Genomic DNA, 21,542 nt, shown 5'->3' on the forward strand with positions numbered 1-21,542 from the left:
ATAAAGTATACTAAGAATGCTGACATCAGCAGTTCATTTTTTTTTATAAATACCATTTTACCCTTAAAAATAATGAAGTACCGAAATCACCCTCATCATTTGCAATCTCCAAATTTATTTCATCACAACCCTTTCGGCAAAGGCGACGACGACTACAGCAGAAGAACGTTCCTCAAGGCTTTTCAGATTAGTGGCTACGAACCCCCTTCCGGCGACTACGGAAGAAGAACGTTCCTAGGGATCCTCAACTCTTGATGACGTTCCATATAAAAAACGGATGGACTTATCCATCTCTGATTCAAATAAGCTCCTCGGTGGCGACGGAGGCGATAGCAACAACAGAAATTCCTTCACCTCGGCTCTAATTCCGATCATCTCTAAGGACATTGCTGTGATAAAAGCTTCAGATCAAACGGGGAATGGGAAGATCGGTGGTATAGAGAATAAGGAGAGAGAAGACAAAGATTTCGTTCATGCGGATGCAGGTAAGTCAACTGAAGAACAGCGGCAGCGACGACGAACGACGCCGCGGAGGGACTTGTGGCGACTCGCGGCTAAGGCTTCTTCATCCTTTCATTTTTGGATGTGGTTTTGGCTGCACTTTTTGCACAGATCTCTTTCCTTCCATTTTTGATTTGATGAAGAAGACCTTCTCTTTTCCCTGTCGGTTTTCAGGATTTGGAAGCTTGGCATGAATCTTGTCTCTTTGTCTTGGTTTTCCCCTCTTTATATGATCTTGTATGTATTGATCATAGTTCTTAATTGGGATGGATTGCTTATTCGGTTTTCAGGATTTAGAAGCTTTGGTAAGAATTTCGTCTCTCTGTCTTTGTTTTCCCCTCTTTATATGATCTTAATTTGGTTGCACTTTTTGCACAGATCTCTTTCCTTCTTATGCCTTCGATAGCTATTATCAGAATGAAGGGATAGCTCAAGACTCCTGCGATTTCAAGGGCATCGCCATGGAGAGAAAGTGATACAGAGATAATGAAACGGTATACGTATGAAGAGAGGGGTATTTTTGGGATAATAAGATAAGGGTGTTTTACTTATAAGGGTTAAAATGTCATTTCATAGCATCACTTAACAGAGACTGACGGTAGGGGGTCTGAGTCTAATTTGGTGAAGAGATGGGGTGTCCCTATAATAATGGCATTCTCCAAGGAGTGGCGCTGTAAATTATCCTTATTATTTTAGATTTTGATTTTTAGATTTCTATTTTTTTTTCCTCATTCTTTAGGTAGTTGAACTCTATAAATAGATGACCTCTCATCTCTCTGAAAAAACCAAGCTCCCTCTCCCAATTTTTCTTCTTTCACTTCATTAGTCTAGATTTGAATAATTCATGTTTAGAAGTTGTAATTTTTTATTTTCTCCGCAAAATTTCATTAGAACATTGAAGTTGTAATTGAAGATTTAGAAGCATTTTTGGAATATGGATGTGCAGAAGCTTGAAACTTATTCTCTTCTTCAATAAAATTCTGCAGTTGTTCTTCAATTCAGATTCTTTTATTTTAAATTTAATTTCTATTGCTGTCTTTTATTTTTAATTTAAGTAGCATGATTATCACCACTCCCATGGCTAGCTAAACCCATTCTTTTAGGATTTGGGTGAAGCCATGGGTGGTTAGTGTGAATAAATAATGGGTATGCTTTATTTTAAAGGACATGAATCTAGTTAGACTTACTACAGTTGACCAATGCATTGTGTATGTCATCCAATAGGACCATATACATGATAGCCGCCGTAGTCATAGTAACACTAATAATGATTTATGATGTTTAGCTTAATATTGCATATTGCATGATGCTACTCATGAGGTATGTTAGCCATTGTCACATCTTCCATAGACGTAGATCATACTATGTATAATTTATCTCCATGCCTATTGTTAATTCAACTTATTCCCATAGTGAATCCCAGTCCTGAATAAATCTTCCCCATTAATTTTATTCCATTATTATCCATTGGTTAATCAAATTCAATTGTACTAATTTAATTTGATATTTTAATTGTTAGAATTATCTTGCATATTCAGTTAAATTAGTATTGTCAACTCTCTTGATATTTACATTCTACCTAATTTGAAAGTGTGTTAATTAAACACTCGGCCTTCCTGAGTTCAACCCGTAGCTACAGCTAATACTGTGCACTTGTGATTAGTATAATTAATGTGACTTACATTTGAGCCCAACAGTTGTCCAAAGCCCGAGATGGGTATTATCATTAGGCAAAAGGTTTCTATATAAGCTCTATTGCATCGCTCTAAATTTATTCCACCTCCCATCTTTTTCATCCCATAAGGTTGGCTCTTTGCTGTTGTTTATATACTATTTACTGTATCAACATATAGTTAGCATAGAGTAAGACACAATACCCTATACAAATTAACACTATCTGAAGGAAACAAGTAAGGCTAGTATCTGGATGGATCTCAGGTTAGGGAAGTTCACTTGCTACTCATCAGAAAAAAGTATGGATGCCATTAGAGACTCAATATCTAGCTTTCTCGTGTAGAATAATGTAAGAATTGGGATTTTGAGTTCCAAAGGTGAGCTGATTCCTATGTCTGTAGATGATTTGATATTAAGACACGACGGTCAACATAGCATGATATGATGATTTGGCAATTTAACACCATGGTGACGATATGATGATATGACACTTCAGTGATACGCTAACTTCATACTCCATATCAACTTGGGATAAAACCCATCCAGTACCGTCGATATATTTTATGTCCAACAACATATTTCAAGTCGACTGAGAGGTTGAACCAACACCAGCAAAGGTGCACACGAGCATCTTTAGCGTTCCTTTATTTTTTTTTCTTATTTTAAACGATTGATACAATGTAATGGGACCCACACCCATATATTCTTTTTTTAGAAATTTACTATCACTCCCTATATTTGACCTATATTTACTAAAGTTTCCCTTACTTTTTACATTTTTACTGATACTCCCCTGTTTTTTCGATTTTTTACATCTTTTTTTCCCCTGCTCTTTTAAATACCTAGATTACCCTTCCTTTTCTCTTGTAACTTATTACAATTTTTTCAAATTGGTTGATTCAAACCATGTTTTGAACCAAACCACTAACAAGTTTTGTCTCATCCAATCATCAAGGATATTGTAAATTGAAAAAAGAATAATTTTGTACCCGATCTATATCTATATTAGTACTACACTTTTTTAATTTTTTTAATCCTAAGATTGACTGAGACCGATACCAATCTAATACCGATAAAAAATAGATTGCTAAATTTATGATGATGGATGAGATGAAAAATAATATTAATAATAAATAAACAACATCTCTAATGATTAGATGAGACGAAATAAATAATAATAATAATAATAATAATAATAAACAAATAATATCTCTAAGGACATATTAGCTAGTCAATATCATTGATGCTTGGATGAGACAAAACTTGTAAGTGGTTTGGTTCAAGCCATGTTTTAAACCAATCAATTTGAAAAAAATGTAATGGGTTACAATAAAAAATGAAGGGTAATATGGATATTTAAAAAGAGATGAGAGAAAGAGATGTAAAAATAAAAAAGCAGGGAGTATCAGTCAAAAAGTAAAAAAGCAAGAGAGTTTTAGTAAATATAGGCCAAGTGAATGGGAGTGATAGTAAATTACCCTCCTTTCTTTTAATTTGCATAAGAGTATAAGACAATCGAACACCACCACGTGAAGCCCTCCCCTTCCTCAGCGAACCAGCTAGTCTAGCTCTAGAGATATCACAGTCCATGAGTAGAGGAAGTTACCTAAGCCCCACATCAGACCCTCCACCACCCTTATGAGGAGGAGTTTACCGGTGAAGTGAGAGAAGGGGCATCGATGTATCATGAGACGATGTTGTAGTTAAAGAGACGAGGTTGAGGTAGGATTCCTGCAACCAAGAAGTATTTAATGGATTCCAACAACGAAAAGTAGCACAAGAGCTTCTTCTTATCTTTCGTGTCTACAAAATGGATGCATTCAACAATGAAGAAGATGCCTTGTGAACAGAAAGCGGATCAGGTACTTGTATGAGAACCATTCTTGTATAGGATTGATCCACACAGATGGAATCCATCTAAGGAAAACCCTGATATGTGACTGTTTTAAACAAGTTCACCTTCGTATCCCAAATTAAAAGATAATGGGTAAATTACACCTGGGACTCATCAATTATCAATGTCATCATCATCATTATTATAAGAATCCAGATTTTTTAACGATAGGCACATGTTTTTGCCACATAATAAAATTAGGTGAAATAAGAATTTTATGGATAAATAGACCCCAATGATGTTGAAACGCTAACTTACTCACATGTTGAGTTTCAACCCAAATAGAGTTTTCACTATCACATAGCAATTAAGCATCGAAAAAGTAAGAACTAGAAAGAAAATACATGGACCACCGAGGGTACATATGGACATATACTAGAGGGTATATGCCTTGCCTATGGTTACAGAATTTACACCGGCGAATTTAGATCATTACTCACATATCCAATGGTTGATCCAACAAATATATTTCCCACTTCTCAGACACTTGGTAGATAGATTCACTTTGGGCTCCACATTGGATATAGGTAGTGGGGTTTATCCTCACACTCTCTCTCCTCATACAAAATGTGTGCTTCAACTAAATAGATCTATCAATCGCTTAACAATAATATGGAAGGGGTATCGTATACTATATACCCTAATAATAATATGGAAGGGGGATCATTGCCAGACTGCATGACCTTTGCACCAACACACGAGTCATTGAGATCGTGTGTGGAGATCGTGTGTGGAGGCATCTAATAGGGAGTTTTATTTCATGGGGATGCGGCTGTTATTTCACCCTTCCTATGTCTGGGCACAAGTGCTATCCAGGCCGACAACTCAAATTGGAATAAGTTAAATCGATCAATTCGAATCAAAATGGACAAAGGCTGAATTCTATTAAACCCAATTCTACACATACTATCCGACCAAGTTAGATCGAGTCGGACAAAGTTGAGTCAATTCTAAGATGATTCAAATTAAAATCAATGGAGTCCAAACCTATACCCAACTCCGAATATTCTAATTAGAGTTGTCATTGTCTCACACCTTTTTTATGTATGTACTTAAAATTTAATGACAAGTTTTAACCTTGATAAAAGAAAAGTGTATCATGTCAAGATGATGAGAAAAAAAAAAAAAGACTCATAAAAGGTGCCAATAAAAAAAATCTCTTTATTAATATCTTATTCAACCTCTGGTGAAATGAGGGTAACATTGAGTATATTAATTATGATCCTCCTCAAACTCCACAGTGGTGAGAGCATCAACAAGGTAAGTCCTATTATTTATGATCAGCTTGTTGTAAGACTTAGATGTACCAGAGGATGGACAATTGTACCCACATGCACAGAAGGGTTGTTCCTCAGGTGGTGTTACACATATACTCGGGGCATTAGGTCGACAAGCTTCCTTACATCTTGCCGGACAGTCTTTGTCACAGCGACCCAAATTGTCCTAACACGGAATACACTGTGCTGTTCCATTTTCACAATAAAAAGATAGTAAATAAAGTAATTCTAGTTAGTAAAGGAGGACTCTATCAAGTGTATCAGTGCCTAGTTTGCACCAATTAATTTATACTCACCCCAAGGGGGTAATCGAGTTAGCAAAGGACCTTTGCTTCAGGAAGCGTGTGGTTCTGAATCCGACTCCTCTTATCTCCTTGGGGTCACTTACACAGGGGTGTTTAGTACTCTTCACTACTTTCAGTGTACATGAATAGTCAAGCCCAAGGCCTGGATACCCATCATTAGCTAAAAAAGAAAAAGATGACTAAACTAGACATACGAGTAGTAGAATATATATACCTGAGCCTGAGACGAAAACCAGAGCTAAGAGGAAAATAAGAAAGGTCAGAGTAAGGAGCTTGGCCATCTCTTACTAAACAATTCTCTTGCTATCCTGCTACCTTCTATTATTTCTTCGTTGTCTTCATCTTCAAATAGGTTATGGGGTTAATTTATAGAGTTATCAGTAACCCTTCATTTACAATAACAATGTTTTAGGAAACGGCCAGTTAAGCTGTAGCCTTTAAGGAAAGGCCTTTGCTGAGCTGTTTGAAGGCATTATTTTGGAATCTTATATCTTCAGATGTATGAATTTTTTTTTCTCCCTATCTCACTGATTGTAGGAAGTAGATAGAGTGAGAGAATAATAAGCACAAGAGTTTAATGTGGTTTGGTTATTCAAGACCTACTTCCACGAATGTAATGTTTTTCGCTATCTCTTGGGCATGGTTTTAGATATTGGTATTGGATCGGTCGCATTGTATTGGTATCAATTAAGAACGATCTTGATACTTGATCGGAAATTGGAATAGAGGTAAAATAGTAAAGCATACCTATTTTTTAATAAAAAATAATGGGAAAATTGGCTGATCCATCCAATATAGGCCGATCTTGGTATCTTATTAGTATTGACCAAGACTAATACGAATATCGATACCAATAAACAAATCCTTGGTCTTGGCTGTTGAGATACACTTCATATTTATAGAATCTTTTTTTTTTTCTTTTTTCGGTAAGAATATATTTATAGAATATTCCTAAATATACTGGGAGATGAATGAAGGATTGTCTCTCTATACAAGGAATGATAATTGTCTTGATTAGGAGATAATTGAGGATTTAATGGAAGATTTGTTCTTCTGTCCGTAGAAGGATAGATCCATCCTTATCACAATTGTTGGAGGTCTTATCATGGTTTGCTTTGGAGACCATTTTTTTTTTTCCGATTGCTAATTTGCATGTACTAAAGAAAAAGAAAAGAAATAAAAAACATAGGAAATGGCAACCCCTACAACCTTCTTTGGGAAAACCAAAAGAAAGGAGGAGAGGTCCCTAAATCAAATAGGACAAACCCTATAGCACAATTTATGTACTATAGAAAGAAAATTTAACAATTGGGAAAAGATGCTATGAAGGAGTTAAGTAGCCCAAACTCGGAAGCGAAGAAAGTATGGGACAATTTTTATGGCATGATTCTTCCATAGAAAGCTTCTCACCACTAGATGGGTCAGGTTTCTAAAGACTCCAAAACCACCATCATCATTCGACTCTGACGCTTCTTCTAAAAAGTCCAAATTTATATCATCTATATTATCAACTTGATGGGTAACCTTCACACTATGGTTCAACTCATCTTGATTGGTCACCTCCTCACTAACAAAATCTGCAATGTCCTCAGCTTCCTTGAAATAAGCCGAATATTTCATGGGAATGGTTTCTCCACATCGTTTTGATGAAAGATGAGGAGCAATGACAATTGGAGATATATAAGAAGGTTCCTTATCCCCGTAGCTTGGTTTTTGAAATAGGCCGATTGAGCAACTTGCTTGGATAGCTTAGCCTCCAACGTGTCTTCATAATCAACTCCATCAATCAAGGAATCATGCCCCAAGCCTTTGTCCACATCAGCATCTCCAAGAATATCCCATCTATCATTTCTATTATTATCCTCCTCATAAAGAGGAGAAGAATATAATTTCACCCAATCGGCTCCCTTCAAAATAGGTGAGGTGCCTTCCACCTCACCATCCTCCAACTCCTCTTCAATAGATGGAATATTCTTCCCATCTCCCAAAAGCACTCCCTCCACCTCATCAAAATTTAAATTTGAAACCAAGTCAACACCAGCTGGCCGAACTCCTTCCAAAATTGTCTCCCTCATAACAGAATTGGTAGTAGCAAAATTAGAAGATATGTCCTTCAGTGCCTCATAAGAAGATTTGATGGAATATTCTCCCCATCTCTCAAATTTTAACCGTCCTCCTTATCACAATTCAAAATCGAATTCAAATTTGAAGAAGCCAAGTCAAGGCCGATCTCCTTCCAAAATCTTCTCCTTCACAACAGATTTGGAAATTATTGAATTGGGAGCAATCTCATCATTAGAAAGGCAACCCTCCACCATATCACAATTCAAATTCGAATTCAAATTTGAAAGAAGATAGTCACCTTTTAGCCGACCTTCCTTCAATGAATTATCCTTCATGACAGAATTGGATAGAAGATCCTCCATGCTAGGATCGACGATCCTTCCTACTAGGCCCTCTTTGAGCAAGTCATTGCCCCTTATATCATCAGCCACATCATCTAACACCAATAACTCCTTGGATTTAGGAGCTGCAATTAAATCTATCTTCTCATCCAAAACAACAAATAAATTCTCATGCACAATTGCCTCCACTATGGTAGGTAAAACATTGACCTTCCTTCCATTTTTTACTGAAGTGAAATTATGGGTGGAATTATTCTCCCTCAAATCTCTTCTTGAATTTAAATTTGAATTTGAAAATGCCAATGGGACCTCCTCCATATGACCACTGTTTTACGGTGTTAGACCATATGTAAGGTTGTGGGTTCCTTGTACTTTTGATTTGGAGTTGAGACCTTCTCTTTTAGATTGACATGAGTTGACAAATACACAATTTTAAATGAAGTGTGATAAGTGATATAAATGAAAAGTAAGAGTTGATTTCCTTAGAACTAGATAGGGCATTGCACCTTAGGAAACATGGTGTCTTGACCGAAATTCTTAGGGAGGAAACTTCTGAAAGAACTCTAGCATCACTGTCTATGTGGGCAAATGCAAAAAAGCGAAGCTACATAGTAACTTGGGTGTCTGATATTTGCTCCACTATGTCATTTAGGCCAATAGCAGTAGTGGAGTAGGATGGAGTTTATTAAAAAAAAAAAAAAAAAAAAAAACCACACAGTAGGAAAGTATGTGTAAATGTCATCAATGCCTTGGTAACATGTTTGGTCAAAAACACTCAAACGCCTTAGTCATTGGCTCCCTATTACTTTACAAGTGGTCTTGCCTTAAGATAAGGATGTTTTGAAAGAGACAATGTGAGTTCCAAATTAAATAAATATGTTTGTGCCCGAAATTGATATGGGGTAATAAATATTCAAGTGTGGGGGTCCTTAGATCAAGTGTAAGAGCAAATATCTTCGCTCCGGATCAGTATGGACTTTACCTTTAGCCAAGGTTGGATTTGCTTTTCTTTTCTGAATTTTGGGTGTATATTCACTGCAAACACCCATGTGACACAACTCGTCCACTAAGGGTGACCTAGTGATTTAAAGGCTTGTTGCACATACTAAGTTCAACCATGATTCCTACGAAAGTGAATTAGGTTTTCGTTATTTACTTTCTATTCTTTTTCTTGTTGTTTTGCTCGGGGACTAGCAAAGTTTAAGTGTGAGGGAATTCTGATAAGTACATTTTTGTGTGAAAATCTAGGGTATAAAAACATGCATTTTACATACTTAGAATGGAGCTACCTTGGGTTTTATTCTCTTTTTTAGATTTTGAATTTTAAAGACCTCAAGGATTATCAGGCGCTGTATCTCCAATTTTACACGTAAAGAGATCTATTTCTTTTCATGGTTACGAAGAGGACAAAATTTTGAGCAAGATGGACTGTTGCATTAAAAGTACACATCAGTTTGGTTACCCGTACAAGTGATTATTCTTTTTGGGTCAGAAAAAGAATAATAGATAAGAATTGAACCGAGATGCAGAACCAGCCCAACTACAGCTATCCCAGGGGTATAAAAAATATTCCAAGATGCCAACAAGGATTGATGAACCCCCTTGAGTGATTGAAGATTTTTTTTTTGGTAACAACAACTACCTAGTGTAGTTGGTGAGTTATAGTGTGAAAAAATCTCTTACTCACAGTGGGAGATCTCCTCTGCTACGATTCTCTCCCCCCCCCTCTCTCTCTTCTCTCTCCTCCACCTCATCACTTTGGATCTAAAAAATCTCATCTACCAATTGAGATTCCCCCCGATTTGGAAACCTTTGGACGTCCTCCTCTCTCCCCTACTCCCTATAAAATGGAGTCAACCAAACCCTAAAGGGTTGTCTCTCTCTCTCTCTCTCTTTCCCTTTAGTTCTGGGTTTTTTTTCTATTAAACACTATTGTAATCCTCTTTTATTTAATGAATGCAAGCACTTTTATCTTTGATTTAGCCTTTTAATTTTATGTTTTATGCAATTGAAGTTGTAATTTTCAAGTTATAGTTCTAGGTGACAAGAACAAACTGTGGAGCATCTCCTTGCAAGTTCAAGTTTCTCTTTCAGATTTGTTTTTTCTAGTACTAGCAATTTCAGATTTGAAGTCTTTGACACTGGATTCTAATCAGACTGCGCTCGAGCACCAGGTAGAAATTTTCCCCCATCAACCCTGCAGTTTGTGTCTTTCTGCACTGATCTTTTATTCAAACATTTTCTTGTTTGCTTCTGCAGAGGCTTTCAGTTTGAGCCTTTGAGGTCCTCCCTGCTTTCCCTTTCGGAACTTAAAAATTTGTCATATTTCGCCTACGTTTTTCTTATTCCAAAGCTCGCGTCAAGTGATCGTGTTACTGGTTCAACTGCATCCTTCTTATGGTTGGTTGTTCCAAATACATAGTTGATTAAATGTGGCCTACTTCATACTCTTAAGACCAAAAAATATATATGTTTTGTATAGTGAATAGGTATACTAGAGCAGTTCAAATAATATGCCACATTTGCTATTGTGGAATGAGAATTATTTTTTGTTAATTAGGATAATAATAATAATTTTTTTTAAGCTGATGCCCATATCGGCCTAGATCGGTAAAAAATACCCCTTTTTTTTTCGCTAAAGATTCATTGTATCAAGAAGGAATATAAAATGTACATCCCAATATAAAAGGAAAAAAAAAAAAATATATCACCACCATCATACAAGAATTTGACTAAGATAAAATTTGACCAGCCCCACCTTCGGCATTGCCATCAGCAGGAAAGGCCCCCTTAAATCTTAGTCTGAATAAAAATCTATAAGTTCATAAATCGATATCTTGGACGCTGGTTAGCATCCAATTCCAATTCCATTGAAACCAACCGAGGCCAAGCTTCCACTGGATACGACACTTCAAATCTCGCTGATGACTTTGCCAAAAAATCAGCAATCACATTTGCCTCCCGGTAACAATGCGTCACCTTCCAATTTATTGAATTCAGGAAAGATAACAGACTCCTCCATCGTTGTAGAGCAAACCATGGAGGCAAATACCCCTGATTGTTTGAAAAAATCAATTAACCTGTCAATCATTTTGCTTGGATCCTTACGTTCGTTCTTGCTTAGAATTTTCATTTAGCCGATCCCATTAAGTGGGGATAAAGTTTTGAATATTGTTGTTGTATTACCTTTTATCGATACCGATCTAGAGATATGGTATTGACCAAGAATTTAGATCAGACAATGCCAATGCTGATCCGATTCCTCAAACCATGGTCCTATCAGTGCTGTTTTTAGCTGGTGTAGGCGTCTTTTAGGTTGGGCAATAGTTGAGAGACTCTCTGTTGTTATGCTCTGTTGATTTTTCATGGAATGAGGAATTCTTTTCTCTTTGACGAAGAAATGTTTTAACTTGCCACTGCGTGAAGTCCCTCGAGATGTATAAAGCTGCTGGCTGATTTGACAGTGGAGGCCTCAAAGGGTGTAAAAAGGGACTGTTGGGTGGGGCTGCAAAGATGAAGCAAAGGCAAGGGGCCCGTTGCAGGGACTCAAAGAGGCAGATATGATGGGATATCAAATAGAGGTTGGGATGGATTTTCAATCATTAATTGAGTTGCTCCCCATTTGAATTGGCACTTGGCTCTTCCTTTGGATATGAAAGAGGTGAAGTTGAAGCAGCAACCTTTCCGCGGGGCAATCGATGAAAGGGGAGGTACACTGAGCTAGTCTGAGAATTTGGCCTCGCTGCTTTCTACGGAGCATGGTTTTAAGTATTGATATTGTATCGACTGTATTATAATTTGATACTTGATCAATTTGGATCGGTTAGTCATTTCATTTCAGGGATAAAACAATATAAAAATGTATTTTTTTTTAATTCAAAAAGCAAGAGCAAAAGTGATCGATACATACCAATCCAGATCGGATAGGATCGATATTGTATTGGTATTGTCAGAGATCGATACAAGATATAAATCCTTGCTACGAAGGTCCAACCAAGGACCTATGGAAGTCGGGGCTCATCCCCGATCAATATTCACTGATCTTATTTTTCTTATTGATTCAATAAAACAAAGGAAAAAAGATCGTATTGTTTCCAAGTTATTGAACTGATTGATGCATATGCTCAGCTTTTTCTCAATCTCTTGGGGTTAATCATCATAAATAAACAAATTATCTTTGGTGTAACATTATTTTATGATGAAACTACAGAGTCATTTAAGCGGTTGCTCGAGACTTTTCATAGTGTGATGTCTGAAACACAATCGGAAACAAAGTTACAAATTAATGTATTGCAATGGCTAAGGCAATAGCAAAGCTATTCCCTAACTTACATAATCATTGATGTGTTTGGTATTTTTACCAGAATATTGCCAAACATTTAAGCCATGTTTTTCATTTATCAATACAATTTATATATGATTTTAGTAGTTGCATCGTACATGAAGATGAAGATGAATGGTATGCTACATGGGATAAATATGCTCGAGAAATATATACTTTGTAATACTACATGGCTATCTACTTTTCCCCTCAATAAATCAGGAAGAGAGACCAACCATAAGGATAAAGTGAGTAGCCATAATATATAAATATTTATAAATCTCAGATTTCCAAATCTACATTGGTCTTCATATGCTTACCAAATCTTATTTGAGAGAGAGAGAGAGAGAGAGAGAGAGAGAGAAAGGTGTTTAAACTGTTAATAGAGACGCTTACACAAGGTAAGGCCATCACCAATCGAAATGTGTGAGAGTTCAATCCGGGGATCAGAAGCTAAGAAGCTGTTCAACTTCATCAAGGGGCCTCTGTATTTCCTCATAAATGGAGACATCTCATCATTTTCCCCCATTGCAACTGCACCAAACATCAGAGTGTTATCATATGTAATAATCCCTCCCACCTTAACTAGTTTCATCAGTATCTCATGATATTCCATGTAATTTTCCTTGTCAGCATCCACAAATGCAAAATCAAAACCTTCTTCATCATGGTTTCCCTGCACAAGGTAAGCAAAAATTCTCAGGTACTTTTTGAATTTCACAGCATTAATTTACCATATTTGACTCCCAAATGAGAGAGAGAGAGAGAGAGAGAGAGAGAGAGAGAGAGAGGTCTCACTTTGCTTAATATTTCATTTAGGACTGGCATGGCAGGTGATTCAATGAAGTTGATTTTGTGCTCCACATTGGCCTTTTGGATGAAAGGTAAACCAACCTTGTATGCTTCCCCATTTGGGTCTATTGCAATTATCTGCCAAAATAAAGTCTTAAATCATAATAGTAAATTCATTAACTAATTATCAACAAACCATTTCTCAACCCACCCTGTAACCCAACTTATTGCATAGAAAAGGAAAAGGCAGGTTGATGGGCCCTTGGATTTGACTAGGCCTTTTGCTAAAAGAGGACTTTGGGTCCTATTACCCATAAAATATAGCTCTGCCTGATATACCACATGGCAAGTATTAGGGCATGGATAATTAAGTTGGACCAAACCCAACATGGCATGGTTTATGTTTTTAAGAACACCAAGGATGAGTTGGGTCGAACTTGATCAGGCTTCCAATGGTTGGGAAAATTTGGCCCAAAAATAGGTTAGAGGTTGGGAGTCTGCAATTTTGCACCTCTGGGCTGGGATAGAAGAATTGAGAAGTACATGCAAATCAAGAAACGAAAAGTATAGAAATGAAAAGAAATCTAATTGGAATTATTAGAAAAGCAAAACTTTTTCTACATTGGCTAGACAATTTCGATCGTATGGATATCTAAAATATGGTCTAGATTAGTCACATGTCAAATTTTAAACTTAAATGCTTCTATATACCTTTCCATGTATTTTACCATCCAATTTTAAGATCATATCAAGCTAGGCCAGGTTTTTTTAAAACACCAGCTCAACCCTGATTCTCTTTTAACTCAGCTCAAGCCCCAGTCCATCCTGAGATTGGGTTGGGATATCTCTACTCACCAGTTTGGCACTGAATGATTTTGGATGAAAGCTTCCAAGTTCTTTCAATTACCTAGCATTGGCAATCTCCTATATCACACTAAACATATCTAAGAGTGTGGGGAGAGTCATATATTTTCATTCTTGGATTGATAGATAAATGATTTATTACAAAGGGAGTGCTTGAATGACACCTCTATTAGAAAAAAACATCTTATTTTAATTGTTATTTATCTTATTCCCAAAGTCCTTTAAGATAGGGGCATAAAAGAGTTTTCAAAAAAAATTGAAAGTGACGTATCAATATGTTATTATCATGCATATTTTTTCGAGTAAACATGTAAAATCACACTATTACCCTTCACATAGGAAAAAAATTTTGTTCATATTGAATGACAAAAAAGTAAGATTACAAATTATTTGACACCTTAAGGATTAGTTTTTTATTGCCGAGTAACTCTGCAAACAAACTTATCACATGTTGAGTGGAAGGCAAGAAGAAACCTCAAAGACATGTAGAACCAAAATGAAAAATTCCAGCAGCAAGATATGGGGAAGGGGAGGGTGTTGGAGACTGTGATTGTAATGTACCTTGGCATCATGGGGCAATGCAAGAGCAGTGGTGAGAAGGGAGTAGCCAGTGAAGACACCAATCTCTATTGTCTTCACCGCATTAATGAGCTTTAGAACCATTGCTATGAACTGCCCTTCATCAGCAGGTACACCCATGATGCTCCTGCAAAACATTTAACTATCCCAAGGATAAAAAAATAACAAGTATTTTATTATTATTATTATTATTTAATTTAAAAATAATAATAGATATATTATAGGATCCAGTTTTCTTTTAACTCCAAACAGGGTCGGTCCATTGGTGATTCGTAGTGGATAACATGCCTCAAGAAGTGTCTTAGCTGGGTTCTAATCCCCTTGGAACCACCCTCTTTTCTTCGTTGGGGCTCTCACCCACTTCAGAGTAGAATCGGCTTATGAGGTCCATGGGTGACATTGTGGACTTCTTTTTCTCAACTAAACATTACTAATCTGGTAAACAACTTTACAATTAAGTATTTTAATTTAGAATTGAAACAGAATTGAAATCAAAATCAGTAGTTTAAATCAAATTGAATAAAAAAATATAATTCAGTTTTGGCTTCAAAATCTAGAATCTTTTATAGATTTTGTTCGGTTTTGGTTTCATTATTGGAATCGTCGAACTGAATCGAATTTCCCATTTTTGAAATGAACAAATTGTATATATTTTATTTTTTTTAGTCAATATAAATGATAAATTCTATTCCTCTTTAATGTGTTGAAACAAAATTTGACAGATTATGGATCAAACAAAGAATTTATTTTATTGCTGAAGATATAAAAATTATCCCAAACACCTAAAATAGGGTTCAAATCAAATATAAACCGAGTCAAAACAAAATAATGACATAAATATGAAAATGCACTGAATGATACAATTATTTACGATTGGATGTCTACCTAACATCGAAACTACATATCATTACTTGAAAACCTGTACAATAAGTATGAATGAAAAAACATATCTTTACATATTAAACCTTAGATCATTGTTAGAAAATCAGGTTATCCTACTCGACTCGCCCTTTAAAAACCTGGCGAGTAAACCTGGTGAGACTTGGTTAAGGCACCTTAGTTTTTTATTTTTAAAATGTTCACCACTTGTCAGTTTGTCACTTTGTTTTTAAATTTTAAAATACTTTATATGTGAGAGTCAATTAATCATAGTATCTTAAATAAAAATATCTCACTTCTCATTATGTCCATAATTCAGATATATATTATTAAAAACTAAAAACTAAATATGTCACTTCTCACTAGTTGAGTCAAAATCTGATTTTCCAACAATGCCATAGATATTGATAAAAATGTGATTTTAAAATCATAAAAATATTAAATGCATATATATTATTTTTGTTAAAAATCATCAAATTATATATTAAATAGTAAGAAATCAAAGAGAAAGGTACAAAAATACAATCTAGGAGTCCCTTACAAAATTCAATCAAGCTATTCTAATAGAAACCTCCACCTTCGGCATGGTTATTAACAGAGAGAGACTTAGGATTATGGTTTGAAAACTTGGTACCAGGATTGGGATTGAAATCAGGATCGGTCAATGCTGATTCTGATTCAAATGGCCCTGGATCAAAAAGAAATACCATTGATTTTATGTTTAAACCACTTTTTGGCCATTTTACCCTTGTTTACACTGATCCACTGATTCAGTATTGGCCAAGAATTGAGATCGGTAAAGCCAATACCAATTCGATCTGGCCGATTTTAACTGATCCAATCCGATTCCTCAAACCATGCTTGGGATTCCTCAATACATTGGGAAAAAAGACCATGCCTAGGAGCATGGCTCGTATGTCTAAACACAAGCCTTTGTGAAATGATTAGACCACCCTCAACGAAAGACAAAAATTCTACCCCTGTAAATGCGTCCATGAAGTTCACATTAACCCCTGTGCAGGTGCATGAGCAGGAGCAGGAGCAGTAGCAATGCTCCCGGACAAAAAACTTTGGACCCAGATCCTCTCCAATGCCCTAGTGCCAATTGAGCGGCTGTCAACACTTGGCATGTACCCCTGGCCGTTGGATGTGCATTGGTCCCACTTGAGAGATCTGTTACGAAAACTTCACACAACCAAACCCCCCCCCCCCCCCAACCCAAAAAAAAAACCAACTTGCCAAGTCTGATCATCCTCTTCTCAACAAAATAGAAACCCTAAAAACCTAAATCCCTTGCGGGGGAGCAGGAGTGCAGGACATCATGATATTTGATCTGCAGGTTGGGCACTCATATAAATATTGTTGCAAGTGCAGGTGGTGGTACTGTTGATAGGAAACTCAGAGGTGTCAACGTTGGTGATATTCAGTTTCATATATAAGAATACAACGTATGAGAGAGTGAAACTTACATGTGGCCATACTTCTTAACAGTTTCCTCTCTTAGTTCCTTCAGTTCAGCAGCTTCCCTTGGATAAGCACTCGTTTCTAAGATATACTGCATTACAACAGCAACAACATCAAAACAAACAGAAATAATGAAGAGATCTTGTTAGCTTTCAGGTTCCTGATCTGATAATGGAGTGGGAAAGTTACAAAACCTTGAGGAGGGTTTCACTTTTGAGGATGCTTCTTCCTTCATAGTCTGCCATGGCTGAAGCTAGGCCTGAAGCTTTGGTGTGGAGCATCTTAACGGAGGTGATAATGAGGAGGGAAAGAAGTACTAAATATATATAGGGAAAAAGAAAACTATCCACTTGCATTTGTCTATGTCTAATTTACATAGACGGGCAAGAAAAGACCGATTCTCCCAACACCCCATGTGCTAAATATGCCTTCACACTTCTTCCCATTGGTCTGCACATTAACGATTGGTCACACAAGCGGATAATTTAATGGAAAAATGTTTCCTTCGAAAAGAGTGCCCTTCTTATGTGTGTGTGCAAAGACCAGCAGAAACATACGAGAAGACATCCATATAGATGTCCTTTTTATATATATATATATATATATATATATTTATGTAGACGTCCTTTTTCATTTCATGAGAAAGGACTGATCATTTCGGCCTCAGCAAAAAAAAAAAAAAAAGATTCTTATCGTCTTCGGTTTGGAAGGGACTCCTTTACTGCGCAATAGAGGCGGCAGCTCAGATCCGATTCCTTAGGTTGGCACCACTGCCAAGTCCCCACATGAAAATGCATAAATGCAATCACAATATTGTGTATTATTTCCTCTCATGAGGAATGACATGTGACTTGTTCTTACAGTCTCCGACCCACCATATGTTATTATTGTGGTTATGGATGTGTACTCTCTTCTTTCAATTTATTATAAATAAGAATTATACCCCGCGCCAAACAAAGGAAAACATGGACACTCAACTCCCGTTTTTTCTTTAGACAGGGAAAACACCTTGTGTATTTCATTATAAACATGGATATAAATGAATAGTCAAAATCCGAATTTGAATTTGTATTTGTATTCATTTATGTGTATCCATATCCGGTCAAAGAGTATTTGAACTAAAATCTAAATTATCCAAAAAATAATTATCCGATCAGATTAAATAATCAATTAATGATTGAAAATTATATTCAATGGAGAAGGAACGTCCAGATACACAAGTCAGAGAGTAAACGGATGGTTGAAAATCCAAATTTGATCCGCATCCATATTCGTTTACTGGTATCCGTATTAGGTTAGAAAATATCCGGATCTGAACACATGCGATCCAAATTCGATCCGTATTCAATCCATTTGCATCCCTAATTTTAAAGGGGATTAATATATACAAGGCTACACATGGAAAGAGTAAACAAGGAAAGACCTATACAATACATGGTAACCACATACAAAATATAGAAAGAAAGTATTACAGAATATTGTAACTGCTACAACTAACACCTTTCCTTCGTATCCGGCTTTTCTCCATAGAGCCCAGGGACCAGAAAGTGATCCCACAACTGGGAAGACATGAGCACACATCCCGAGGTTCACTCTTTGGTCCCTGGGCTCTATGGAGAGGAATTCTATCCCTTCTATTCAAGCATATATGAAGGAACTTTTTTTTATTTAATTTTTTTGTGTTTATGTGTGTATTTTTTTTTTTTTTTTTAGGTGAATAAAAAATATATCAAATAGAAAAGAAAACAAATACAATAGACAAAACCTTCTGGCTTATCTAAGGTAAATACTCTCTCCAAAGAAAGAAATCCAATCTAAGAGGAAAAAAGGCCAAAAAAGAAGCCCTAAGAGATAGGGGTGTATGAAGGAAAGTTGTTAAGTATCGAGATTGAATTTGCCACCGGTGCATCGTATTATAGAAAATGTAACTTCTACATTTCTTTGGCTTGACCCTTGACATTTAGGAATTCACTCTTAATTAGTCGGAATACTTATTTGACACACCTTAAATAATATAATATAATAAATATACGTGGTGTATAGACAAGACTAATGCCAGTCACAAACAAGAGAACATCCCCATAAAACAATCTTCTCTGACCATGGAACCTGATATGACTGAAACACTTTTTCTTATATTGATTAGTATGCTTCATGTATATGTTTTCCATGTTTTGGATTTATTCTATCAGCATCATGACCCAAAAAAAAAAGGAACGGTGAAGGAAACTATGCATGTACATTGTGGGGTATAACAATTTAGATAAATTCAAACCATAATAAATGTTTTTAATCTTTAAATCAAAACCTATTATGAGCTTATTATATAAGGCAGTGGGAGACCAGTGACAAGTCAATTTTAACATATACTGGATGGGATATAAAGGTGAAATATGGACTAAAGTGTTAACATTAAAGTGAAAGAAAAGTAGCACTAGATATTCAATGAAGTGCCATTATTGAAGGGGATGGACCTGCACTCTGTGGATGGCAAATTTAGGAGAAACTTAAATGGATTGGAAAAAGGGTAAGGAAGAAATGGCCTTGTGATGGGACCATCAATAGCGGGCTTAATTTAGAGCCATGTAGGGAAGCATTGTGATGGGGCCACCGAGAGGATCTCAATTTAGAGCCATGCAGGGATGTGCCTCCTGGCATGGTGGTGGTTGTTAGTGTAGTAGAGTGTCAGTTTTAAGTCCAGGGAGAGCTCACTTGTTTCACTCTCTTCTCATCGGATGTATAACATTCTGTCATTACTCCCCTCATACTCCCACCTTGGCCGATTTTCCTTGAGTTGTGATGCCAACCCCTAATGGCTTATGGACCCTCAATAGGTTTTTTTTTTTTTGCTAAAAGGTCATTTTATTAAAAGAGAACGAAGCAAAACAAAGAGAAATACAAAAGGGCAGGCCGATCCCACTAAACCCACTTGCAACCTCCACCTTCGGCATGGCCATCAGCAGAGGGAACAAGCAAAGGGCTTAGCCAAATCGAAAACGGTGCCTGTCCAACGCATCAGAAGCTAACTCATCAACAACATGTCTCGGGAACTCCACTGAGAATTCTGAAGTACAAGATTTAGATGCTTTCCTAGCCAGAAAATCAGCGACTACATTAGCTTCACGAAAACAGTGAGTGATCTTCCATTGCACCAACTCCAAAAAGGAAATAACAGATCTCCATTTCTGCAGGGCAAACCATGGAATCTCCCTTCGCTGAACTGCTGAGACCACGGACGCTGAGTCTGACTCAATCCAAACACCCCTAGCATGATATTGTCTAGCTAGCAGAATACCCTCCAAGACTGCCTCAAATTCAGCTTCATATATTTGTTTGACTCCCAGGAAAATGCTAAAAGAGTCGATTACCTTGCCTTTATCATCCCGTAAGACACCACCCGCACCTGCATTACCTGGGTTACCAAGCGAACTTCCATCCACATTGATCTTCATCCACGCCCTGGAAGGCTTACACCAGTGAACCTCAAGAGGTGAAGGGGAAGTTGGATTTCTAATACTTAAACCTATCTTCTTGCAGGTCATCAAGTCTGAAATCGAACGAACTTCTTCACTTGATCCATCACAGCAAAGCTGAACCTCTTGCCTTATACTTTGAAAGACATACCGCCCTGCCCTTTCTTTATTTTCCTGCCTTCTTTTATTTCTTTCCCACCAAATATGGTTGATAGTGATGATCAAGCCCAACTTCCATGGCTTCTTTAGCTGAATCACTTGAGATTTCCTCTTCCACCACTGGAACAATGATTGAATGCTTGGATGATTTACCCACGCCACTCCAAAAAAATCTAAAAAATTCTTCCATATTGATATGGAAAATGAACAGTGTATAAAAATATGAACCATACTTTCTTCAGCCTTTCCACACAGGTTGCATTTGGATGGGAGATAAACACCTTTTTGGCAAACCAGGTCGTCCGTTGGGATTCTACCATGCACCACTCTCCATCCAAAAATGGAGTGTCTTGGAGGAAGATTCTTCTGCCAAATCAAAGAAGACCAGTTCACCTTCAAGGATTTCACTCTAACAGTCTCCCAAGCCGACCGTGAGGAGAAATACCCTGAAGGAACTAGCGACCACACCCTGAAATCCTCCATCTGCAAACTCGGAATGTCAATCTTTTTAATCTGTCCAAAAATTTCATTAAGCATAGGAGAAACTACCTCAGGTAGACGCCATTCTCCATTTATGATAAACTCCCCCACCTTTGCTGACGTAGAGAGAGTATGGTCACTATCCAGCGACAGAAGTTCCATAATGGATTTTGGACCCCACCATTTATCTTTCCAGAAATTTGCAAGCTGACCGTTCCCTATGATCCAGCGCTCCTTGTCATCCACAAAGGACCACATTTTCCTGAGACCAGCAAAAATAGTGGAGGTGTTGCAATTTTTGAAGGATCTTCCATCCTTCTTTAGGAATCGAGCTCTGAGAAAGGTTAACGCTGCTGTCTTCTCCGTTTTGATTCTCCAAATCAATTTGCACAGCATTGCTTTATTGGAATCTCGAAGTCTCCTAAGGCCCAACCCTCCCTCATCCTTGGGCTTACACATAGAGTCCCACTTAACT

At 36.9% G+C, this 21,542-nt stretch overlaps 1 protein-coding gene across 5 annotated transcripts in view; it reads right to left on the bottom strand.

Annotated features, from left to right (window-relative positions):
* The window catches only part of LOC122079574 (flavonoid 3',5'-methyltransferase-like), a 70,572-nt gene that overhangs the window by 45,464 nt on the left and 3,566 nt on the right, over positions 1-21,542 (bottom strand). The window contains exons 1-5 of one of the 5 annotated variants that reach the window (XM_042646159.1): positions 17,150-17,263; positions 16,961-17,046; positions 14,595-14,739; positions 13,176-13,307; positions 12,446-13,053 (exon numbers count right to left, since the gene is read on the bottom strand). The exons of 1 other annotated variant lie outside the window; for it this stretch is intronic. In XM_042646159.1, the coding sequence (XP_042502093.1) occupies positions 12,757-13,053; positions 13,176-13,307; positions 14,595-14,739; positions 16,961-17,046; positions 17,150-17,236 (747 nt within the window). In that variant the 5' untranslated portion in view covers positions 17,237-17,263 and the 3' untranslated portion in view covers positions 12,446-12,756. Of the gene's footprint in view, positions 1-12,445; positions 13,054-13,175; positions 13,310-14,594; positions 14,740-16,960; positions 17,047-17,149; positions 17,264-21,542 lie in introns of those variants that run through there. 3 more of the 5 variants (XM_042646158.1, XM_042646160.1, XM_042646157.1) reach the window with 3 other exon arrangements.

This window comes from Macadamia integrifolia, chromosome 5, assembly GCF_013358625.1.
Source record: "Macadamia integrifolia cultivar HAES 741 chromosome 5, SCU_Mint_v3, whole genome shotgun sequence".
Lineage (NCBI taxonomy): Eukaryota > Viridiplantae > Streptophyta > Magnoliopsida > Proteales > Proteaceae > Macadamia > Macadamia integrifolia.